Source organism: Topomyia yanbarensis, chromosome 3 (genome assembly GCF_030247195.1).
Source record: "Topomyia yanbarensis strain Yona2022 chromosome 3, ASM3024719v1, whole genome shotgun sequence".
Taxonomy (NCBI): domain Eukaryota; kingdom Metazoa; phylum Arthropoda; class Insecta; order Diptera; family Culicidae; genus Topomyia; species Topomyia yanbarensis.
In genome coordinates this window covers 55,901,441-55,928,532 of record NC_080672.1, presented here as the reverse complement: position 1 = coordinate 55,928,532, position 27,092 = coordinate 55,901,441, and the positions used below count along the sequence as shown (strand labels likewise).

Here is a 27,092-nt window from a genome sequence, read left to right as displayed (position 1 = left end):
TGAACTGTGGTCCATTATCAGATCGTAAGGTTTCGGGCACCCCAAAACGACTAAATGTCTCGAACAGAGCTTGCACAGTAAGGTCTGTAGTTGTTTGTTTCATTATGATTACTTCAGTGAATCGACTAAAATAGTCTACTAAAACAAGAAGATAATGTCCTGATGGTAATGGTCCCAAGAAATCAATCGCTACATCTGACCAGGGCTTGTCTGGCATCTTGGTCCTGACCATTGGTTCAGGAGGACTGATAGCGGAAACTAGCGTACATGAACCGCAGCTCTTTACGAACTTTTCCACCTGTTCGTCCATCTTTGGCCACCAAACTTTTTGTCTAAGACGACGTTTCATAACACTCATTCTCGGATGGCCTTCATGAGCACAGGTTAGCACTTGTTGACGTAGTTTCTCGGGAATAACTAGGCGATCGTCTCTCATTAACACCTCTTTGGCTGCGTGTAATTCTGTTTTGAAACAGTTGAAACCTTTAGTCGTCTCTGTCCAGCAGCTAGTCTGTAAGGCTCCTATTACATCTTGCATCGTCGCGTCCTCCTTTGTTTCTGCGGTAACTTTGTCCAGAGTCACAGCTTCAGGAACTGCAAAATCAACTAGTTGATAAATGTAGGATTCCATTGATTTGTCGAATGGTTTAGCTGTTGCGACAGATAGCCGGGATAGCGCATCTGCCAGATTCGTTGCTCCAGGTTCGTAAATAATTTCATAATTGAATGATTGAATTCGCAATATCCAACGTTCAATCCTTGGGCACGGTCTAGATCGAGCATTGAATAAGAAGTAAGTGCTTTACTTGCAAAAGCTATAATTCTGTGTTGTCCGTCCTCATTTACTTGTAGCAGAATAGAACCCAACCCTTCAGGACTTGCATCAACAATCAGCTTAGTTTTATCTTTCTTATCAAAAATCCTAAATAGCTAATATCGCTAACTGCCTCCTTGATCGATTCAAAAGCCCTATGTTGTTGATTTTGTCATTTAAACACCGAACCAGTTCGAAGAAGAGATCGTAGAGGTGCCGTTTTCGAAGCGAGATGTGGAATGAAGCGACCGACGTAGGTAATAAGGCCAAGAAAACTTCTTAATTCAGCGACTGTCCTCGGTTCCCTAAAACTTTGTATAGCTTTCATGCGACTTTCTGTGGGACTTACTCCTTTTTTACTCAAAACGTGACCCAAAAATTCCAACTCGCTTACTCCATATATGCATTTCTGATGATTCAATAAAACTCCGTATTCCTCCAAACGCTTGAGGAGGGTTTGTAATCGATTATCGTATTCCTGTTTTGAAGATCCAAACACAACTATGTCATCCAGATACACTCTTCTAGACCCGCCAGAATCGTCTCCATCGTTTTCTGGAAAATCTCGTATTCCTGTTTTGAAGATCCAAACACAACTATGTCATCCAGATACACTCTTCTAGACCCGCCAGAATCGTCTCCATCGTTTTCTGGAAAATCTCTGGGGCACAGCTCACACCAAACATTAGCCTTTTATATCTGAGTACAATCGTGTCATGAAAATAAAAATATTTGAAATATATATATATATATATATATATATATATATATATATATATATATATATATATATATATATATATATATATATATATATATATATATATATATATATATATATATATATATATATATATATATATATATATATATATATATATATATATATATATATATATATATATATATATATATATATATATATATATATATATATTTTATTCTCTGTATTTTATTTGAATTCAGTTTTCCATCTAAATGCTTAATATTTAATTAAATGCAAATGTTAAAAATCATTCCTCTGAATTACCTGAACAAGCCGCTTTTTGTAATGAATGTGGTAATGGGACGAGATCTTTCCGAAATTTCCAATTGGTGATACGCATCTTTGATGTCCACTTTAGAAAAAGTCGTAGCACCATTTACCGATCCGAGTAATTCGTCTACTAAAGGAAGTGGATGTGTCTCCCGTATTACAGCCTGATTTGCTCGACGCATGTCAATGCACAGTCGAATATCGCCTGACTCCTTTAAAACCGGAACCATTGGTGAAACCCAAGGTGATGGTCCAGAAACCCGTTCTATGATTCCTTGTACAAGCAATGTTTCAAGTTTCTCATTTACTTTGTCTTCTAGAGCGTATGGAGCACGTCGGAATGCTCGTTGAACAGGCTGGATAGATTCATTAATAGGAATTTCTACAGTGACTCCTTTAATTTTCGGAAACTCATGAGATGTTTGGGAAACATTTCCAACGTCGAATCCAACCTTCAAAACCTGCAGCGATTTAGCCGTCTGTTCTTCTAAAAGGCACCGTTGGCCATCCTTGGCGACGTAGAACTTGGCATCAATTTTTTTTTTTTCCTCCGCCTTCTACTGTTGCCATAAAGGTTCCCGTTATCTCCATGGGTACGTTTGATGCATAGCACGTGAAGTTTCTGTCCGCCTCAGTAGACATATCCCAAACAGAATCTTTCATTTGTTTCATATGATTCCACGTTTTCTGACTAATGATGTTGGCTGCTGCTCCCGAATCAATGATCATCGGTATATTTATGCCACCGACTTTGAACAAAAATGTGTTCTTTCCCATCGCATAGAAAATGTATTTTTCATCATTTTCCTGTTCAACATCCTCATGAATAGCTCGAATACGTTTTGGTGCTGCTTCTGCTCTAACTTCATTGTTCGCACGTTTTAACAGTATTTCGGAACTGAAGATTACTAGCACTTGATCTATTAGCTTCTGTGTAAGCACAATATATTTTACGTCTATCTTGTAACAAGTATTGCACTACTCTGCCACTAAAGTCATGGCTAGCTTATTTGATACGATACCACAGTTGGCTTATTACGAAATGACTTCATTAGGCAAACGAATTGTTCGCTGGTATATACGAAAGTCTTTATAATATTTACGAGCACCATTCGTCAAACCGTCAACGTCAAAGGAGCTTCAATAGAGGTAGAATATGGAGTCATTGTCGCTATACGTCAGATAATTGTTGATCATCACGACGGTCTCGGTCTGACTATGTAGTAGCCGTATCCGTGTCAGCCGGATTCAGAAAGATTTCCTGAACCTCATTCGCTTCTATTTGATCCAGAATCCGGAGCAGTACGGATTCAGTTGAGCCATCGCGAACTGCTCGTTGGTTTTGTATGAATAAGTTTGAGTTTTTCGCTGCAGGAGCAATGTCAAAATAATATGCTATTAAATACGAAGAATCCTTTTAGATAAACGAAATGATTTCGTGCGACCAACGATATTATTCGTAATATACACGAAAATTTATTAAAATAAACAAAACATTTCATTTCATCCACGAAAAATAATGTCGTTTTCAACGACGACATTTGTGCAAAGTACACTAAATAAGTTAAATTTACGAAATCTTTCGTTCATCATGCGGCCATTTCTTCACACCACAATCTTTCTAGTCCTCAACAATGATGAGCAGGTTGAAATAGAATTGGATTTGCCAGATCGATCCCTTTAATTAAAAAAAAATCGGTGCTGCCAAACATCGATCCTAAAAGATCGATTGCGACCAACGAAATCGTTCGTAATATACATAAACGTTCATTAAAATAAACCAAACATTTCGTTTCATTCACGAAAAATAATGTCGTTGTCAAAGATTACATTCGTGCAATGTAAACTAAGTAAGTAAAATTTACGAAAACTTTCGTTCATCATGCGGCTATTACTTCATACCACAATCTTTCTAGTCCCCAATAGAGGTGAGCAGGTTGAAATAAAATCGATTTTGCCAGATCGATCCTTTTAGTTAGTTAAAAAAAATCGCCGTTGTTAAATATCGATCTTAACTTATGGACTGAAAAATTAATATGCTAATGAATACGAAAACTTTCCTAAGATGAACGAAATAACGATTTCGTTATATTTTTCCCCATCGTTTTCGGAAACTTTTGCTAAACATTTTCTAAGTAGAGTCATATGAATGAAAATCTGGCGTTGTTATAATTCTGCTAGGTCTGGCGGGCGGATTCGCTGCATCGATTCACCTTTGTTCAAATTTTATCATAAAAAGCTCAGAGAAGCTACTTACGGATCGTTGCTGTTTTGGCTTTACTTCAATGACGTGTATTTGTGCTGAAGACTCCTCGTTAGTCCTTCGCTTTATTTGTCCTGGTTTTTCTCCTGTAAGCCTAATATATTTCTATTTATTCAGTCTTCGATTTTCACTATGCTCCAGATCGCAGTAACGACCGACCACAATCATAACTGCAACGTATACTCATTTGGGTGGGACAAAAATAGATTCCAGCTCCGAACAGCTTTTTGGGTACCATTTGGGTCCTAGAACATCTGTGCAAATTCTTAGCTTGATCCCTGAAACTATATTTTTGCGCCAACTGTTTAAAGTTTACATGGGATTTTGCATGGGAAAATTAACTTTCACAAAATAATTCCTCCAGGAGTCGCCCATTGCTCCCTAAAAATAAACCGTTATGTGGCTTTTGTAGGAAATTTAACAAAGAAACAAAGTCTCGAAAACTACAAAACGATCTGACGCTTGAGAAAAAAAAGTTATTACGCAGAAACCGATTGATGCTCTGACGATTGAATAAAATATTCATTTTTTCTAGCGCCACTGCTGTTGGTTGTCCAATTATACGCAATTTTGTTTTAATCTTCTCTTAATGTGTCTAAACCGTTTATCTATACAATTTGGCCACTACGCCAGGTTTTGAGGGATAAATTGAGGCTTCTTTTGTACATAATAAGAGAAAGTTCAAAAATTTGTTTATAATAAGACCGTCAGAAGCAGTGATGCTATGAAAAGTGAAATTTTCATCAATCTTCAGGGCATCTATCGGTTTTTGCTTAATAACTTTTTCCACAAGCATCAGATCGTTTTGCAGTCTTCTAGACTTTGTTTCCTTGACAAATTTCCTATAAAAATCAAAAGACAAGAGTTCGTTTTCGCTTTCTCGTCAACAAACCTGAGCTTCTGTATTTGCTTCTCGGGACATAACTCGGGACAAGTCAGTTGCTTTGAACGGTCACATGTGTCGTGCGAACCGTTTGGATTTTCTTGTGTCTAACTAGCAGTGGTGCAAATTTTCATTTTCAAATGCCAACTTCTAGTTCAATTCAACCCCAACTGTGATTCAAAATCAAAGCCTCCCTTAATCATTCACTTTCAAGTTGGCGGGATTTTCATGACCAAACCGTACGTCTTCATTTCAAATTGATGCTTTTTCATTCACTAACCAAAGTTGTCATGTGCTCTATAGATGCCAGTTTAGGTCAAATGTTGGAATGTTATGCGTTTTCAAGCTTACATGAACAGCAAGAAGTATGTTCAGAGTAGTTTTGCTTGAAAAACCTAGTCGATACCCCAGTAGAGTGATATTCACAGGGTTGATGAAATTGAAAATGATTGGAAAATGATTGAGCAGCTCGGCTGTTTGAATGAATGATGCCAACTAAAGACTGCAAATTGAACATAGTAGGGCATGATTTGAGATTTGTCTTTGCTTCAAGACCAAAACTACCTGTTGAAAATTTGCAGCTCTGCTAACTAGTGCTAATTTGGATACTAGTTTAGATACATCGTCCAACTAGACACCCAGACGGTGCTAGTTACTGACGAGATGAATTCGAAACACAAAAAATAAAACTTAATTCAAGTTAGGTTTTGTGCCCTTAATGCACAAAGTGATTCAGTACAATTTTCCCTTGTGGGAATTTAAGATTGCATAATGCCAGGCGTTTGGCTCCCGAGCCAAAAGGCAAGAGTTCGTTTTCGCTTTCTCGTCAGCAAACCTGAGCTTCTGTATTTGCTTCTCGGGACATCACTCGGGACAAATCAGTTCTTTTGAACGTTAACATGTGTCGTGCGAACTGTTTGGATTTTTTTTGCGTCTAAGGGCCGATTTCTTCACCCTCGTTTAACGCTTAAGCTAGGTTTAAATGCACTGGTACACCTGGTTTAAAAGTTAAGCGAGGGTGAAGAAATCGGCCCTATTAGTGCTAGTTTGGGTACTAGTTTAGATACATCGTCTAGCTAGACAACCAGATGGTGCTAGTTACTGACGAGATGAATTCGAAACACAAAAAATAAAACTTCATTTATTTGTTTTTATGTGGACAGTTTGAAGGCAGAAGCTGGCATCTTCTACATTTTCGAGCATAAGTGAACTGCATGATCTATATCTGGTGCACCTTTGTTCAATAATCCCTCTCATAGGTAGAATGGATCCTGAATGCGCTGTGTCGGGAGAACGAATGAAGAGGAAACGAACCAAACATTTCATTCATTGCGACGGGCATGAATTGAATTTTGTTTTCTTTCAAGTTCACGCAGGGATGTCAATTTTTTCAAGCTCGGACTCAAACTGATATTATTTATACCGAGCTATCCGCCAGTTTTCATATAACAATCGATTAACGGAGAAATTTTTGGTAATAACGATAGGTTTTGCAGCTCTCAAATCGAGAGATAATGGTTGTCAATGGAGATTGCCAGGTATAGCGCAGGGAAGCTACTTGGGATCACTGATGTTTCTGATTTACGTCCATGTCGTGTTTTAGTACTAAAAACACCTCGCCGGTCCTGCACAGACCATCTCAGCATGAAACGTTTGCTTATGGTGGTGTAGCAAAAACTGCCCCTGTGGAATTCCGATGAAGGACTTTCTGGAAGGGCTCTTCCTCCCAGACTCCCATAACTTTTTTACTGTCCAAGCTCCGCCTGCCAGACCCCAGAACTTTTTAACTGCCGAAAACATGCGGAAAAGGCAATGTCGATTGAGAGGTAACGGGGGGAAGCAGTACCCTTTCGACTGTCCTGGTTTTTTACTCGTCTGATATGGTCACCCTATGTTATGAAACCGAAGCTCGTAAAATATTCTTCTTTAGTCCCTAGCCTATAGGTTCATAACCCCAAGGTGCTTTGAGTTATAAGGTGATTCGTCTTTGGCAGTAACTAGGTGAGGAGTGAGGTAAGCGTGCAGCATACTGCGGGGAAGCAAAATGACAGCGAACAACTTTGTTTACCGCCGGAAATCTAAGCAAACATATGGAGAGAAATAGTAAACAATGTTGTTAGCTGTCGTTTCTAAAACCAACATGGCTGATTGGCGTTTTTGAGGACTGTATCACCTGAGAATAAAAACTCCTTGCATAACCCTTTCTGATTATTAAAAATTCAATTAAGGGGGTCTGACAGTGCAAAATTTAATTAAAAAAATATGTTTGCATATTTCGAATCTCTAAGATAAGAAAAATTCGTCTGCTAGAGCCCATTAAACTACCAACTATCGATTTTCATATAAGGCTGACAAAATCGGGTCAAAAAGCTGATAAAATTGTCGGATCAATAAACTGATAAAATAAATTAGTAGACAAAATCGGGGCTAATACAATCGGGTCTTCACTGTATAACTATATATTTAATCTTTACTTGGATTGTTTATACTTCAACTGGTACCGTAAATATCTCGGTTATTATCTCAGAATGGAAATAGCGAAAAATCGATAAATGGGTTTTTAAGATTCAACCACAGTTAAGGAGTTTCGTCTACCACTGCATTACAAACTATTCAGATAAGTACCTATTTTTGTTTTGTGTTATTTCGTATTTCTATTACTATACACATAGGATGTATAATTTGCATGCTTTTCTGCTTAAAACTGTGTAGTCTATCTCAACAAATAAATGTCAAAATGTGAACGATTCTGTACAAAAAGCAACAAGCAAAAACAATGTTTTTCTCTCTGTTCTTCTCTACCCTTCCACTCTTTTCACGAACATATGTACCCCAACACGATCACAAACACATTTCTGTTTCAAACGCATAATATCATCTCACCAATCACAAGATCCATCTGTCGCAGGAACGCTGGCCGACCTGAAGAAGCACCGTTCGCAGAATCGATCCAGCGTCAGTCCGGAGAACGGTTCCCTGCTGAGTGCTCAGAGTTTGGGCAGTCTGACCGGAAACGGAACCGGCGGACAACCGCTCGAACTGTCGCTGGTTTCCTCGTCCGATCATCATTTCTCGCAGCAGCAGCAGCAACAACAGCATCACGGCAACGGTGGCGAAAAGTCGGCCATTTCCACGCTGAGCAATGCAACTGGGAACGGTACGCTGGCGATGGCTGGCGCTGGTGGTGTCGACGGAACAAACAGTGGGACACTGAACAAGTTCAGCGGTAATACCAGTGAGGTGGTTAGCGATAGCACCCGATCGCGGCGATGCTGTGTGGTGATGTAAGGAGAGGGAACGGATCCGATGACACCGCCGGGGGGTGGTAAGTTGTCAGGTGATGGTATTTTTCTTCGATTGAAGAAAGAGGGAACGAAGCATCAGAAGAATTTTTTTTTTCATTTTTAGGCAACTGAAAGGCAACTGATTGTTGTGATATTCTGAGTTTAGTAGGTTAGGAGTCTTGTCAGTTTTGTTCTGTAAATATTGCATATAAGCGACTGTCCAAATATTTTCCTTCCGGTTTTTGAAATGCGATGCGCTATTATTTTCGTTAGTATTATTGTATTCAATTCAAAGAAAGGATAACAAAATTCATCACTTATTCAGTATTCTGATAGTACTTAGCCAGGAAAAAATACCCTTTACTATTTCGCTGCAATCAGCGATACACGCGCAATAGCATGCCTTATTGCCAATTCGTGACCTACTTTCTTAGCCAAATACCTACACAGGCATCACTTATTATACGAAGAAAAGAAATATATTTACTATATACACTATGAGCAATCGTAGACCGACACTGTGGATGTGGATGTTTTCCGAAGGCAAGACCCGATATAGCGGTTCTAGGTTTTCAGACCATTGGTTGTTTAATTATAAATAATTCATTTAATCAAGCGATCAAAAAAACTGCAATTCATTTCAAGCTTTATGCGGTAGGTAAACAACAATAAATCTATGGTGTAATTTTGATTTTCTATTTAGATAGCTTTCTATTACTGCGCTTGTGCAGCGAGTCTATTGGCACTAAGAATTCTTTTTTTTTCAGCAAAAGAGACATATAAGGTTTAGTTATTTGACGAGTGCAACCATAATCTTTTAGCTAGAATGTTATCATATTAATTCTGCAGAATTTGTCGATTGTAGATGAAGTCATCATGGAAAAAACAGAAAGGCATGATAAAATCATGAAGTGAAGTCAACATTGACTGCCACCTCAATAGGGATCAACGCCTCTAGTCCTACAACGAGGAGCCACCCTACAACGGACTGTAACAGAAATGAAACAGTCTTTGTAGACGAACACGTGTTTTCTTAAAATCTATCAACTATCTCAATAACAATTTTGGCAGAAAAACAGCGATAGGGTGGGTGCTTCTATAGTTGAGGTGTACCAATAGTTGCAGTAGTGGGTTATACGCCTAACTAAGGTACCAACCATCAACAAATATTTTTTTTATCGATTCATCGCACTAAAATTATGCGACAATAAAACTGTTATCCTTGAAATTTGCTCAAATAACTATTGAAAAAAATGATTTTCTTAGAATTTTGAGCTCCCTTGCACCTATAGTTGATGTAGTGTACCTATAGTTGCAAGTCCCATAAGAAAGCAATGGGATTTGCAACAATAGGAACCGAAATTAGCGATTGCACCACTATTGGTACATGTGTTCCTATAGTGGTACAAGCGGTTTTGAATACATATATTGGTTATTAAGCCATTTTTATATTTTTCCTATGAAGTAGGGACTGAAAGCTTTCGTTCAATGTATTAACATTGCCCATAGGTCTATTAATCGATTTTTTATCAAAAAATTTCCTTAAGCATGCGACTATTGGTACATCCACCCTAGTTGTGTGATCTAGAATCAAACTAACTTATCTCAAATGGTACGTTCGCCGTGTGTAATCGGGGATTTTTGTCTGATGTTGATTCTTGACTGAACTAATATCAAACAACTAGCCAGCAAAGAAAATCAATCAGAACAATAAAATACAAAGGCTCTATGTAATCAGGACCACGTCATTGCGGTGGTTACGTCTCTACTGGAGTTGGAGAATATCCCCCGCCATCGACAATCACAAGTCATCAATGCCAATGGGACGCGCAGATATGTGATATCTCTGTCCCCATCATACATAGGAAGATCACAGTTCTGTCGAGATACAGACGATGTAGACGTGAAAGCCATACCGGCCCAGCGAACAACACTTGCAACCCTGAAATTTCTCAAGATGGAATGTGAAAGAATGTTCGCATTTATCTGCCGGAGGAGAGCGACGCGGGGTAAGATCAGCTCTAGATTCTGCGTCTCTGTATCGAACGAACTACTTCAAATGTGTTTACCCCGACAAAGCTCTCCGGAACTTCAACACTGTTTCGAGAAGAATCGGTTTGCAATCGGCTATTTCATCGCCAGTCTTTATTGCAACCAACCGCTGCTTACCACCTCTAGGACTGGAAGCAACCGACGCTGAACTATAGATCCGCCCCACAAAATCCGGTTTTTGATTCGGTTCGTTCGGGTCGAAATACTGCACCCGATTACAAGAAATCTAATGCATCCCGAGCAAATTGTCATGGGTTCAGACACCATACAAGCCCTTAAAACAGACCATAAATATGGTCTGCACCGAGTTTCAAAACAATTAAAAAACCATAAAATGTCCTCAATAACCCGTAACCATGTAGTGTGGGCGAAATTGGATCATGACCTTGCGGATATTATGGGCTTTTCGTTTGCTCGGGATAGCGGCAGTTCCTTCATCGCAGCCGCATATAGGCCCCAAATCGGAACTCATATACAATGGAATTTTTTTTTTATGGATTCTGTCAATATCTCACTGTTGATCTAGACCTAAGGCGCAGCAATTCATTCAACTTCATATCGGGCCTTACTCAACGGGATTGGCAACACACGGAATACCTCCTTAACCATGGCTTGCTGAACGAACAAAACCAATCAGAAGCAGAACAACAAAAGGCAGAGACTATGTAATCAGGACCATGTCAATGCGTCTCTACTAAAACTGGAAAATAACCCCCGTTATCGATATTCGCAAGTCTTCAATACCAATGGGACAAACAGGGTTGTGATATCTCATTCTCCATCAGACATAGGAAGATCACAGGTCTGTCGAGATACCGAAAGTGTGGGCGTAAAAGTCATACCAGCTCAGTGAAAAACACCTGTTACTCTGAGACTTCTAGAAAAGGGATGTGAAAGAATGTTCCCTTTTATCCGCCAGAGTTAAACTTTAAATCTAGTTTCTGCACTTCTGTCATGAACGAGTCACTTCAAATGTATTAGCCCTGACGAAGCTCTGCAGAACTTCAAAACTGTTTCGAGAGGAATCCGTTTTCGGTCATACTATCGACAGCCTTATTGCAGCGAACCGCTGCTTGCCGGAAGCAACCGACGCTGAATTATAGATCCTCCACATAAAATCCGGTTTTTCGTTCGGTGAGATTATATTCCAGGTTCGTTGGGGTCGAAATACAGCACCCGATCGCAAGAAAAGCAATGCATGACGACAGCTTCTTCATCTCAACCGGATATAGACTGCAAATCGGGCTTATATACAATGAAACTTTGATGGGGTCTATCAATATCTTACTGTTGACTCATTGGCTTACTGAACGAACAGCCCTTGGTGCTCCGCTAGATTTCCAGAACGAAGTGTATTCAGTAGATCTCGGGATTGCGGTGGAACTCCATTTTACTATCACTCCACTCAGCAAAGACCTGCTCATCGTTGTTGTTCGAATATCGTGACCTTCCTCTCTCTGTAACAGTAGTATTTGTCTACATACTGAACGGGAAAGTTCCGGATCGAAAGGACCAGATCAAGGAAGTCATGGAGCATAATTTATGACGCTCCCATGCAAGAGTAATGTCACCGAGATAGTCTATCTTGAAGCAATTCCATGGTGTAGCTCATGTTTGAGCACGTGGTACGAGAAGGACAATTTTGGAAAGATTCGTGTGCCCTAAAATGAACACAGGTGTCCATCAATTAATTTGCTAGAACAAGCTTGGATTGTCCCCAACCGATTCCGACTCAATGGGTTGATGCTCAAGTCTAGATTTCGGCATATACATACACATCGATCGACTACTTCCATCGCATGCAAATCGCTACGTGTTAACAATAATCGATGTATTTACTCGGTGACCAGACGCTGTTCCATTGTCGGATATGACAATCCCTACTGTCGCGAAAGCGCTCACTTCGAGTTGAATCTCACGATTTGCAACCCCAGAATCGGTCACTTCTGACACGAAAGCTGTCAATTTGATTCTAACCTCTTTCGTGAGATTGGGTAATCTTTGGAGTTTTTCACATTCACACAACAGCATATCATCCACCATCGAATGGAATGGCTGCACGCTTCCTCCGCACCATAAGTGTTCTACAACAAATCTTGTGAATGGACAACCGTTGCGTCTCCCAGAAGAGTTTTCAATACACCGGCGAAAGTCGTCGATAAAACGGATTTTGCACATCTACACCTACAGTCATTCAGCAGGCTGCACCCTTCAGGTACTAATCATTCCTCGAAACCAGCAGTTTTCATACATAGGAGATATGAAGGACCGTACCAAGTGGTAGATCGCAATGAGAAACTTTTCGAAATAATAATATCCGCCGAGAATCAGAAAATTTACAACGACCGGCTCAAGCTGGCATTCATAGCCGGCAGATACCATATCCAGAGGAAGAAAGTCACACCTTGGTTATCTGATCGTACCGGACACGTAGACCGCTACCTGTCCGGTTCTTGGTGTAAGTGAGGGCAAGCCTATGGGACGTAATTTTTGACGCTCCCATGCTAGAGAAACCTCACCAAGAGAATGCTATTCATTCGTTGTGCCTCTCGATGAATACGCGTGTATTCGCCATAGAGAAAATAAAAGTACTATCAGATTGGAAATCACGTTCTCTCTGTTCCGTCAGCTACAAATCGATCTACCGGATTTCGATACTATAAATGTCAGGATTTTTTGGAGAGCTCCGCACACCTCGTTTTCTTCCTCCGATCACTGTGGAGATGCCGCTAAGTTAGCTCCGATTTTCAACCACCTTGACGATTTTCGCCAACTTGATCTCTGAAGATGTCATGTCCGTCTACTTCCGGAACGTTCGTGGAATGTGAACAAAAACTCTGAATCTTCTTGCTTGTCCTCACTTCCTATCCACTATGACATTATTGTTCTAACTGCAACTTGGCTACGCCGCTCCGACCTCGTTTTCTTCCTCCGATCACTGTGGAGATGCCGCTAAGTTAGCTCCGATTTTCAACCACCTTGACGATTTTCGCCAACTTGATCTCTGAAGATGTCATGTCCGTCTACTTCCGGAACGTTCGTGGAATGTGAACAAAAACTCTGAATCTTCTTGCTTGTCCTCACTTCCTATCCACTATGACATTATTGTTCTAACTGCAACTTGGCTACGCCGCTCCGACCTAACGAAGAATTATGCTATTTTAAGCTGTGATCGCAACATTTGTAATAGTCATACTACGTCGCGGAGGTGGTGTTCTTATCGGTATTAAGGAAAATGTTACTGGGACAGTGCTAAAAATGTATCGATGTGAATGTTTGGAACAGGCAGCCCTACACCTTGCAGTGTCAGGTCAATCGTTGTATATACGCAACATACATTTGAGGCCAAACAGTCAATCCTGACTTGTGCAACGTACACTTGATAAAGCCAACAGATGAGACCATTGTACTTATTTTAGATAATTACAATAGTCCTCAACTTCGGTGGATTCTCGACAACGATTTATTGTGCTACCTTCCCGATAATGTATCATCGGAAAAGGAGCTGGCCATCACAGAAACGTTGGTCACTGGTGGTTTGTGAATGGACGGACCCTCAATTTAGCTTTCGTCAGCGACACGGATGTGTTCGAACTGATCGAGACTCCGACTTGTACACTCAACGTAGGCCCTCATCAAAGGCTGGGTTTTAAATTTTTGACACGTGTTCTGATGATGGCGGCATTTTGTGGCAACTATCGATGACCTGAACTTTGATTTTGCTTGATAAAATCCCGATGAAGTTTAAACTGCCATTGGTGCAGTCAATCGGCGAGAAACGCTGGATGGTAACAATTTAGATCAGGGTGTTGCGGTATTTTGCGAGATCCATCAGAAGCGACTAAAATGTTGCTACTGGTTGCAACTGGAAGTGAACAGAAGCACTAAAGGGCGTGATCGAACTTGGACAGTTTTTTTTATTATTGCTACTGTATACATCACTTCATATCAGCAAAGATTATGCAGTCACGAATATCTATAAAATTAGCTGTTAAATGAATTCGCATCTCAATAAACACGATTTTTACTCATATTCACCACTGCTTTTCGACCAGGTTTGTGCATCATCCATGTCACATTTTTCTTAACAGGACTCTATGCGGTAGATTTACGGCGCCGTGGGTTACCCAAGAAATGATCTCAACAATTCTTGCTTTCAAGCTGGAATTAACTGCTACTAATACGCACCCTTCGGTGGATTTTCGGCTGTTGCTCGAGCTCCGGTTACAACGAAACACCTCGTATGCAGTACCGAACACATTACTGGAGAGCGTGTCATCGTTCAACCACATTTCGATGAAGATAATGATGTCAAAACTCTGATCGGAGACTGCAATGCGTCATTGCTCAAAGGTTGAGTTGATACCACCAACATTTTGGTAGTATAGCAGCAGCTTGCCCGTCGTGAACCAAAAAGCTGGAAATCGGAGATCTTTGAGGCAAGGAAGAGCTTACAGATGCATTCTACTTACCTGTGATAGGTTTGCGGAAGACCCCGGAAGTGATCCGGTTTGCGGAAGTGATGGCCCTGCCGGTGACCGAAGAGACGCGGTTTCATGGAGTATGTAGCAATGTAGCTGGACTAGGGGCCTCTTGTAAAAAGCAGCGTGTAGCTGGCAGGAAAAACGACATCTGTGACATGATGTGGAGCAATTAATTGTGAACTGGAAACTGGAGTAGGATCTGGACTACTAGTGAATGTTGGCTGCAGGGGCTGAACGATGGTGGGTAATTCCATAATGTAATCGGCGGAACATTCCAGTATTCCATTAGTGAAATCTATCCAGGTCGAAATTGAATTCATGAACGATTACTCTAGTCGGCCAAGTAAACGCTTCGAGTGCAGTGTCCTTTAGTTGGCTCGGAAGCTAAATTCGGAAGGCGACGAAATTGAGTTTCGTGAGATCGGTATCCTTCCTGATCAACAAAACAACAACAGCTCTGAGAGAAATGAGAGTGTGTATATGTTAGTCTCTCTCTGATAGTATTTTTTGTTTTATTTATGCTTGCTCAGTAGACTGGTTCAATTTTTGACTTTTAGCTCCACCAGGCTCTACTGATTCCTTTTATGGCCCTTAGTAATTGTGCAAATTTTGGTACCGATCGGTTGTGTCTACGGACCCACCAAAAATTTCAAAGTTTATATGGAAGTTTGTATGGAAAATTGTTTACCATTGAAAATAAATTCTTAAAAAATCACATCATCAATCAATTAATCAGAACACCATATATTTCTAAAGGTATTCTTCTACTGAACACATTCGTGGAACATTGTAAGTTTATGAAAATTCGCTGAGAAAAGTTATTAACTAAAGAAGCAGCATGACTTCAAAACAAGTAAATTTTATTATTAATCATATTATTAATAAACTTTTCTCAGCGAATTTTCATAAACTTACAATGTTCCACGAATGTGTTCAGTAGAAGAATACCTTTAGAAATATATGGTGTTCTGATTAATTGATTGATGATGTGATTTTTTTAAGAATTTATTTTCAATGTTAACCGATTTTCCATACAAACTTCCATATAAACTTTTGGATATTTTTGGAGGGTCCGTTGGCACAACCGATCGGTACCAAAATTTGCACAATTGCTAAAGACCATAAAAGGAATAAGTAGAGCCTGGTGGAGCTAAAAGTCAAAAATTGAACCAGTCTGTTGCTCAGTTTTGCTCAAAAAGTCGAAACAAGAACTGCCCAGAAATCTCGGCAAAAAGTATCCGGTACAACATTTTAAAAGCGAAAATTTTGCTTCATCGACTATTTACCATATACTTATGGGATTTTCGATTGATGTGCACCGGTGTAGTGGAGTCCACTGGTTTTGCACTTCTGCTAGAAAGTGCAAAAATGGTGCAGTTCCAGTGCACCCCACTCCACCGGTGTCAATCAATCGAAAGTCCCATAAGATCCCCACCAACTACTCGCAAAAAAGGTTTGGAAGAATAGCCAAAATTATGAACGCAAAAGGACTTCGTTGTCTTTCTTGTGTCTTTAACAACAAGGATTGACGGAGCCAACGGGATGCCGTAAAAAGTTCGACTGTTCTCACCAGTACATCTGCAAAACATTGAAAAAAGTTGGATTGGAATAAAGTGCAGACAGAAGACCAGAGCCCAGGAATAAACTGAGCAACAGTTTTCAAAGCTGCAATCTCAAAGCGGGGTAAATATTTTGTGTTGGACGACGAAAGTTACTTCCCTCTTTCGAAGACGTGCATTCCCGGAAACCATCGATACTATTCCAACGATAGTTCTACTGCATCTCCAAACTTAAAATCTGAGTTTAAACGAAAGTTTTGAACAGAAAGTGATGTTGCACATTGCCATTTCCGAGAGAGGGATTTCTAAACCATGGTTCCATCGGGGTTCAACGCATACTGGGAAGCACTGCAGTTGGCACTATAGAAGCCCTCGATCCTTCCGCCACAGCTGAGCAATTGCAGTTAGGGATAATCAGTCGTCCCGTGTGTGTGATGGGTGAAAGGGTCTTCCAACCCACCACAAATAGAAAGTATACATCTGATCCAAACACTTGAAGCACTGATGTATTCTTCACTTCCAGCAATTTGCCTGTTGCTCCGTCATCTTGTGGTGTTAATCATTTCTCTCGCCGATAACGATCGTCGTATGCTGTGGTACGACGCATTTGATTCGGGATACCTCGAACACCCCAGCACAGTCGACCGAGCGAGCGTAAGCCATTCCAATACTGTTCGTGGGATTAACGAAAGGATCTTCCTACACGCTCTAAACGGCAACATGGTCTTGAACCGTCCTCCAACAACATCGAGGTTTACTACCAGAATGATCGAGACGTAACTCGACAACCGTACTCTGTCTCGCCAGGTATTTGGTTCAACATTCGATGTGTACCGATGTGTACGCAACGCCCTCAATAGCTACAAGACATCAGGTGGTGGTGTGCTTATCGCCGTTCGCCATGGCCTGAGTGATCAACGATGACCGGTTGGCGAGCTTTGAGCAAGTGTGGACATCAATGAAACTTACCAATAGCAATCTGTTCCCGTGTGTCGTATATTTTCCACCTGACAGAATTCGTGATTTCAGCCTGATCAATGTACATCTTTCCTCCGTTTCTTTCATCACTTCGATCGCTGCTCCGTCTGATGATATTGTTATACTGGGCGACTTCAACTTACCTCGCTTGACGACGTAGTGCCAGGCAAATAATGGATTTCTACGATTAGATATCGAAAAATCTGCGCTTACCATCAATGCCAGTTGTATTCTGGACAGCACAGCAGCGCAACTCTTCGGCAAATCAGTAATATCAACAGCGCAAGGAATCCGGACTGCCGTCATCTATGACTTTCAACGGCCGCACAGCCACCACATCCCAAGATATGTGCAGACTTTTTTCGGAGAAATTCGCGAATGTGTTCACAGATGGGGCCTTAACAGTGCATCAAATTGAAGTCGCTGTTAGTCAAGTTCCGGTTGTGAGCCAAACTCTAAGCGCTATAGATGTCAATGAAACGAGCATTTACCAGAGCTTGTTCTCGGTTAAGATCGTCTTTCAATCCGGGACCCGCTGGCTTCCCTTCAGTACTTTTGAAAAGGCACATCGACGTTTTAGCGACTCCATTTCTTCGCATCTTTAGAGCATCTATTGCAAGTGGCATCTTTCCATCCTGTTGGAAGTCCGCGAATATGTTCCCAGTCCATAAAAAAGGTAATAAGCGAGACGTCAATAATCACCGGGGAATTACTGCATTGTGTGCTGTCACGAAGTTGTTCGAGCTGGTGATTATGGATACTCTTCAGGCTCACTGCAAGCAGTACCTGAGTGACGATCAACATGGTTTAACGTCTGGGCGTTCGACAACGACTAACCTGCTTTGCCTAACATCCTACATAACAGAGAGTATGGAACGTCGCGCTCAAACCGATGTTATCTATACAGACCTATCTGCCGCTTTTGACAAAGTGAACCATGACATAACAATCGCTAAAATGGAGAGATTTGGAATTAACGGTAGTCTGTTGCAGTTGTTTCGATCCTACATTTCAGGTCGAGAAATAGTGGTTGTTATAGGAGATTGTCAGGCACCCACATTTACTTCTACGTCAGGAGTACCCCAGGGAAGTCACTTGGGACCGTTGATGTTTCTGCTTTACTTCAACAACGTTCATCTAGTTCTGAAGATTCCACGCCTGTCCTTCGCAGACGATCTCAAGATGTTTCTTCTCATCCGCTCTACTTAAGATTGCAGATTACTCCAACGACAGATTAAAAACTTCGCTGACTGGTGTAACACGAACCGTATGTGTGTAAATCCAAAGAAGTGCTCGGTGATATCGTTCTCACAAAAAAGAACCGGTTTGTTTTAACTACCGTCTACTGGATACTGAAATTGAACGCGTTAGTCAGGTGAAGGATCTAGGAGTGATACTAGACTCGCAGCTTACGTTTAAACAGCACGTGTCCTATACAGTTAGCAAAGCATCTCGAATGCTGGGATGCATCTTCAGGATAGCAAAAAAAATTTACCGGCATTTATTATCTTAAAGCGCTGTACTGCTCTTTTTCGCGGTCAATTCTGGAGTACTGCTGCGAAGTTTGGAGCCTACACTATAACAACGGTGTTAAGAGAATCGAGTCCGTCCGTTTTTACATTTTGCGCTTCGTAGGTTGCCGTGGAGAGATCCCGTCCGTCTGCCAAGTTACGAAAGCTGGTGCCAGCTGATTGATTTGGAACCCCTGCTTGTTCGAAGGAATACAGCAAGGGCTTTGTTCATTGCTGATACCTTGCGAGGTCATCTGGATTGCCCAGACATCTTGGAGCAAATTAACATAAATGTCGCACCTCGAACAACGCGTAACAACCGATCATGCTCCGATTGCTATTTCGACGCACTAATTATAGCATGCACGGGGCCATTACTGGCCTACAAAGAATTTTCAACCAAGTCGCGTCAGCTTTAATTTGTCTCGCCCAACTCTACGTCTACGTTTTTCCAGAACATTCAACGGATCCGCTAATTTCGGTTGATTCCTTCATTGTTGTTGTTTTTTTCACTGTTTTATTCCAAGCTCCATCGCCTACGATTTTAAAAACGCTGACTACGACAGCATCGACAGTACGCTGTTGGATATAAACTGGGGTGAAAATCTTAACAACGACGACGCGTACGAACCAGCGGTGACGTTTTCTAATATTTTTAACTATCTAATCGACCACCATGTGCCAAAACGAACAATCAGTACCAATCCACATCCTACCTGGCAATAGCAAAGCTGGACAAACTAGGTATTCATGGAAAACTCCTGCGCTGGTTTCGTTCCTACCTGGATGAAAGGTAACTCCAAATCAGTATTAAGGATTGTCTATCAACACCATTCTTCGCTACATCCGATATCCCACAAGGAAGCCATCTCGGTCCAGTAATATTCATCCTCTACTTTAATGACGTTAATATCAAATAACAAAGACCTTTTTTTCGCCGACGACATGAAAATGTTTCGACAAATATGGGATGAAACCGATGCCGTTTTTCTTCAGAGTGAACTGGAGAGCTTTAGTAAGTGATGTGATCTAAACAGAATGGTTTCAAATCCGATTCAATTTAATTACCATTTATTCGACTCGAGCATTCCAAGACACTCTCACGTCAAGGATCTATCGCTCGTTCGCTCAACACTAGAGTATTGTTCTGCTGTTTGGAATACGTACTACCAGAACGGCGTTCGCAGAATCGAGGCCGTCCAACGCCGGTTCATACGATTTGAGCTGCCGAGCTACAAAAACCGCTGTCACTTAATACAGCTCGACAACCTAGGCATCCGGGGGAACTGTTCTCGAGCCCTGTTCGTCTCGGACTTACTGTCTACCAGGGTACAATCCCCGGACGTCTGGATCTTCAAGCCCTCGTTCGAGCTCTACGCAATAACTCTCATCTGCGAGCTCCGTTCAGCATAACCAACTATGGTCACCAGAGCGCGAATTTTCAAGAATATCCATTGAAAGGGCCATTTCCGATACATCGTATCTTTCAATGACCCTAACATTCTATTCTGATTAGCTTCCAATGTAACAAAAACAATCTTCAGTTCCTTAACTCTATTTAGCATTGGCATTGATTTTAACCTTTCATATCGCGAAACCATACTTCAAACAAAAAAGTGCACCTGAAAACCCAAGAACTTTCGTGACTTTCGCGCTTCAGCAAATACCCACTTGTGAATGTAAGTTTACACCCGTCCAATCGTATTCGATTCACCTTCCCGGCTACACCTCAGTTTTTTTTTCTCACCTCATTCTCTATGAATTTGTTACCGCGGTGTGCCAATCTCCCGTCCCGCCTATCATACGTAAGCAATTATCAGCCCCAGCAGACACGAAAACAAAAGTGAGAATGAATTAAATCGTTGCTAATTTTCTACTAAACGCTTCGTCGAGTTCTTCTTCAACTATTGGTCTTGGAAATTCTATATACCGACTATATCCGGTAGGGATTGCATATGTCGGTACCAGAGGAAAACGTAGAAAAGAAATGAAAATAAGCAATAACTCAATTCTGTGTAGTTTTCGTGGAAGAAACTAATAATTAAAAACGATTTTTAAAAACATCTCAATCATCACAATGAAATAGTCATGTATTCGTTAGTATGTATAAACGAAAACGTACTTAACAGTGAAAATAAGGCTAATCGCGAATGAAAGAGTGAAGTACACGGAAAGAAATGTCAATAGCAGTGTAGGCTACTTAGTAGAATGTAAATATTGGTATAATTGTACTATTACTCAAAGTAAGAAAGTAAATTCGATCAATTATATTTACAGCAATTACTGAAAACCATCAAACACGATAGAAATTCAAATTACATTCTTCATAATCACAGTGATTTATTGATTAATGATATATGAATTAAACAGGAGATTTTTTTATTATTTTCCCACAAACACACATACACACCCACAAATATAGGTTGCACACATGTCAACACTAGTGTTCGAAATATCCAAGTGAATAGCAAAAAAAAATCAACAAAACAAATAATTAAAAAGAACTTTACTGTTTAAACGAAGCAACCCTGTTCATTATTTGTAAAGATGATTATTATTATTATTATTGCATAATTATTAATGTTTCTAATTTGTTGTTGCATCTCCTCACGACACGTTTAGTCACAAGATCAAAGGAATATCGTTATCATCAACTACCGAGAGAATATATTTAAATTAATTAAACAGAAAAGAACCAAATCACGATCCCCACTGGTTTGTTGCTTCTAATGCAATCCGAATTTCCGCAGTACAGATCTCCGTAAAATTATTGCACGGATGAGCCAGACTAAGTCCGGCAATAACAGACCCGAAGAGTGCAAAAAGAAGTCTTGTTTATAAGTGCGGGGGCAAGTGTAGCGACCTTGATAACTAATAATGCCGTTTTTGCTTGTGGTGAAACTGAGTCAGGATCGAATTCCAACTGCTGTGAAAATGCATAAACTGGGGTCAAGCAAAAACGACATTAGAGTCTTTATCAATTAGGCTTGACCAAGAGACTTCTATTCCGGTTTAGTATACAGTATCTACAAATGAAAATAATAGTAGGCGTTGATGAAGCTGTCATAAAGGTATGTACGAAGGATATTTTTCATATCTGAAACTTTTTTCATAAATTTTAACTAACTAATGGAACTAATAAGATGGTAGCGAACAGCTATAGACTGAACGATTTTTTTATATTTGATAGAGCAAAAGACTTCACCATTGATATCTTGGGACTTTCTTTTAGAATTTTATGCGTAAGTATTTGCTGTATTTAGGGTAGGTAATTCTTTCAATCTAGCTCTTTTGCTTGCAGGACCGTCGATAGTCGCTTCGGGCCCAAAGCCTGGTATTACTGACAGGACCTTCCAAACCTGTTTGAACCTTGATTAGAAGAATTATATGCATCAAACGGTTCAAATCGAAAGATGTTGGATCTGTTGCTAGTGTTGAACGAATTAAAGGAACAAAAACCTGTGACTGTGGAGCCGTGATCGATTTCAAAGGCTTTCCTACCTGTCCAACCTTTGTCGTGGTTGAGCATCTGATTGTGATCATTGTTGTGCTCATAAAGTGGGGAAACCACAAACATTTGCGAGCGCACGTGGGGGCTATAGCCCCCCTAATGTTCCTAATTCCTAATAATGAATATTTTAAATTCTTACTCTGACGTGAGTACTATGGCTTTAAATTCTTATAACTTTCCCTGCTAAGTAATCTCTAGCTAATTTAATGTTGTTAAAAGGAAAAAAGAAAATGTGCAAGCACTCTTCATTGTACGAATGAGAAATAAGAAAATAGGTTTTTGAGATGCATCTTTAAAAAAAGTTTATAGCTTTTATATTAATTTGCTATATGTTTATTTGTTTTTTTTTTGCATCGGAATTTCGTGCCAACTCGAACTAATGTTGGCAGGAATCGATCTCAGCAACCTTAGACGACGGAAGCAAACTTTTCCGCTCCCGTCATATTTTTTTGAAATTAATAAGTAAGTTACATTAGAATGAATTTAAAAAGTTGCAATTCGTGAAGACCGATTAAATTGCGGCACGGAGAGCTACTCAACTGGTTTAGAAGTCCTGTTTCCAAGCTTGGTGTTAATTAAAAGTGAGGAAGTCAAGCCACAACATAATCTCCGAGAACCGTTCACCGCTGGCATGAACGTGAAAATCGCGGTCCCTTATACAGTGAAATCGAAGAGGAAATGTCGAAAAGCTGTTGACAGTGTCGCGTAATAACTCGCAAGTGTTTATGGTGTCAAAAGTGGAAATAAAGCGGAATACATCTACTGTACGAGAAAAGGACGTGTCGATGCTACTCGATAGCAGATCGTAAGCGAATTTCGCGTGCGGATTAATTAGAAAAGTATCTGAGGCACGGATGAATACTCAACCCATTTCCATCAGTTAAGATGTTTGAGGTGTGCGGGTGCTTACGCCATTTCCGAACGTTCACTAAGTGCTGTGACCATCATTTGTGGAAAGGATCGTCTTACATATAGAAACTATTGTCTCAAGCGGCCGGAATTTATGAAGAATCGACAACGTTCCTTCTAAAGAAGTGGCATTAGAAGCCTTTAAGCCTTTACATTCTGGACACTGGTAAGATCGTTTCTAATATTTTCTTTCCATTTTTAAAATGATACTACTATATGTAACTTTATGTATTTATCAACATTATATTTTCGGTCTGTATTAGAGCGAGTAAAGACGCTTTAACGCATTAGGCAGGGCAAGGTGTAAATACCTCTGTCCCATCCCAAAGGACCAAAGGAGTGACATTAACCTTCTTAGCCAAGTCACTCCCAATGATTTATCATATCCCCTCTAATCTGAAACGGTCGGAACGGTTGTCCTCGTTTCTTCCTCCTTCAAGATTCAAAAGAATTTGTTAATTAGATTATTCATTAACTGAATAATTTGATTCCGTCTAATTTTGAAACATCTTCAAACCAAACTCTGCACAGTAGGCCTGGCCGTTTTAATATTTGCGACATATTACACATAATATGCTTAGGGGAATTGTGGGTAAAATGAACAGGGGGGGTAAAATGAACAGGTAGCCAAATCAAGTCAATGTTAGTTAAATTTAGAACAAACCTCACAGAAACGTGACCTGCCAAGTATTCAAAGGATATTGAAATCATTACTTTTGATAAAAAGCTGTCAAATGTGAAATAAATATGATGAAAACCAAAATCGGCACTCATGTTTGTCGCTGATGTTAAATTCGGCATGTAGAATATAAGGTCTTTTGTGGTGAAATTTTAATTTTATTATGAAAATGGTGTTACATCACAGTATTTGAACCTCTTGCAGATCTTTCCCAGCAATAAGTAGGGATCAGGACAAACTGGCTCAATCGGAACGGCAGTTTGAAAATAAAATGTCTTAGGGGGTAAAATGAAAAAGCTATAGTGGGGGCAATATGAACCATCTTGCTGCTCCAAGTACCAAGCCTCAAAATTAATCGCTAAGTTCAAGATGCTATATCTTCACTGTTCTCCAACAGATCCTTAAAGTTTAAACACCTATGCATAACCCCAAGTTTGTAGATGTGTTTTGATGTCACAAAATTGTAAATTGGTTAGTATTACATGAAAATTTAATTTTTCCGTGGCAAGTTTTTTTGCCTACAAAATGCCCTGTGTGTATGCAACGCTCATGAGCCGCTGGGACATCAGCATTGCTCGGAAAATGCTTTTCAACGCTAAGCATTGCATACATACAGAACATTTTGCAGGTCACTAGAAGGTGTCCATTTTACCACCAGCACATGTTCATTTTACCCACACACTATAAACATGTCTTTTTTTGGACATGTTTTGAAATCAAGAAAAAAGTTTAAAAACTTGTGTTTATGCCGAAGTATTTTCATCAAATATGTACAAAACATGTCTAACAAGAAACATATAAGGTGATTGTAGTTTCTCAATCACTTATTAGTTAGAAAATAATGACTTTGCTTAACGTGTTCATTTTACCACCAGTTCCCCTAAATATGAATGTTGACAAGAAAAACACTGAAGAATAACTGCAGTGTTTTCCAGGATGCTTTTCAATACTGGCTGTGTGAGGTTTAGAATATAATAGAATAGAATAATTTGCTATATTTTTATTTGAGTGTGATTTACTGAAAAAGCGATAAATCATGATATTTGCTGGGTTATTTGTCCTAGAATATAACCTATATAATGAAGATTCCGGTTATTCGTAAAAAAAATTACCATGCATCAATAGTTCAAGATTTATCTGGGATTGGAAAATGGTCAATTTTATAAACATCACACAAATCATATTGCAAAAAAACATGAAGATTGTTTTGCACAAAGACCACGAGGAATGTTTTTCGAGGAAGTTGAAAATGTTTAATGTTAATTTTTAAGCCTTATTTAAATAGGATGATAATAAGATACTGTAACGTATGTAAGTCGAAAATTGGTTTTTATATGTGAAGTACTGGGCCATAGTGAATTTTAAACACTCAAATCAAACATCATGAGCAAGGGAGAACAGTAGGATTCCGTTTTTGGCAACAATATTTTTTTATTTCACTTGCCAAAACCGGAACCGTGCCAAAAATGGAATCTTGTTTTTGAAGTTTTTATTTTCAATTTCTGAGTTCTGACTTGTTAAAAGGATTTTCAATAACATTAAAAATATGTGAAATGAATTGAAGTTGCAGTAAAAAAATCCGAAAATTCAATTGTTTACCGCACGCACTTGTGACCGGAGATATGGGGCTTTGAAGATCCGGAACATTACCGGTTTTCATCAAATCTTAGGTCTAATTAAGAAGCCGCAGTAAAAGTACAAAAAATTATATCCTTAAAGCTGCGGAAAACTTTAGCGATCATGATTTAATCGCTAGAATTTTCCACAACTTTAAGGGTATAATTCTTTAAACTTTTTCAGCGGCTTCTGTATTAGGCATCAGATTTGATGAATACCGGTAATGTTCCGGATCTTCATATCCCCATATCTCCGGTCACAGGTACGTGCGGTGAACAAATTTGATTGCATTTTGATCGCTAGAATTTTCCACAACTTTAAGGGTATAATTCTTTAAACTTTTTCAGAGGCTTCTGAATTAGGCCTCTGATTTAATGAATACCGGTAATGTTCCGGATTTTCAAAGCCCCACATCTCCGGTCACAGTTGCGTGCGGTGAACAAATTTGATTGCATTTTATTACCTAAAAAATTCCGCAACTTTTGGTGTGTATATTGTGATACTTTTTCAGCGGCTTCCAATTAATTGCCTTTTTGGTTGGATTTCTTCCACTGTGCAGTGGTACCAAAACGTGCGTTTAATTAATGGTGCTCTAGGAGTTGATTTTAGCGATTTGGTGTGTTACGAACACTTTTTCAGAATGGAAGTCCCCTTCTTTTGGTGTATACTGAATTGTGATTAATCCACCTAAAAGTAAGATAGAAAATTTATTTCCACTAACTTTCGAGATAGAGGCATACTGGGAGAAAACTTGTTGAACATGCAAACTCTCCAAAATGTAATGGTGTTGAGATAAAGCGCGTTGTTTGCGGGAGGCACCCAAAAAATCATTTTTTCATTATAACTTTTTTCTGAGATTTTTGTAATTCCCTCGGCATGATACTGTACCTTGATGTGGTCCGGGGGCTTTTCCACCAAAGCAGTATTACAGTGATTATATCACAGAAACTTGGGATACGATTAATTTCTTTTTAGTTAAGCTACATTGTGATCAATTTTAGTACTTAACTTGGCGACCTTTATTATCCACTGCCATGGTCAAATAATATACAATGTGGGTTTAGGGCCCAATTCTCTCTGCAGGCACCCTTCTTTTCTTGCTATATTTTCAATTAGATCCATGCTAACACTCACTAACACAAATTGCTTATTCTCTCATATACACTAACAATCTCTCATTCCAAACGTACAAATGTGGCCTAAGCGATAACACAAACCTGGTCACAAATACGAACGCCCGCGATCTCGCCAATATTCAAACACCCCGATTGATTAGGTGAACGTTTGAACCTAAGAACCTAAGCTCACGCAATCATGAATCGGTCACCTCCGGAAGTCTCCGCCCTTGATCCTAGCAGCCCAAATTCATGCCTTTAGTTGGACCAATAGAAATAAAACTAGACAAGACGTCCACGCGCGATCATTGAAGAATACGCGAACATGCGAATGGCCACACGATTATAAAAATAATGTGTCCACGAGAAGTTACATACATACTAGCACACGCGACGT

The 27,092-nt window shown here is 39.8% G+C and overlaps 1 protein-coding gene across 9 annotated transcripts in view; it reads left to right on the top strand.

Moving 5' to 3' along the window:
• The window catches only part of LOC131690643 (protein phosphatase 1 regulatory subunit 16A), a 449,834-nt gene extending 434,595 nt beyond the window's left edge, over positions 1-15,239 (top strand). For 8 of the 9 annotated variants that reach the window (XM_058976564.1, XM_058976565.1, XM_058976568.1 and 5 more), the window contains one exon: positions 7,890-15,239. In XM_058976564.1, coding sequence (XP_058832547.1) covers positions 7,890-8,284 — 395 coding nt within the window. In that variant the 3' untranslated portion in view covers positions 8,285-15,239. The remainder of the gene's footprint in view (positions 1-7,889) is intronic. The other variant, XM_058976570.1, reaches the window with a different exon arrangement.
• The last annotated feature ends 11,853 nt before the right edge of the window (positions 15,240-27,092 follow it).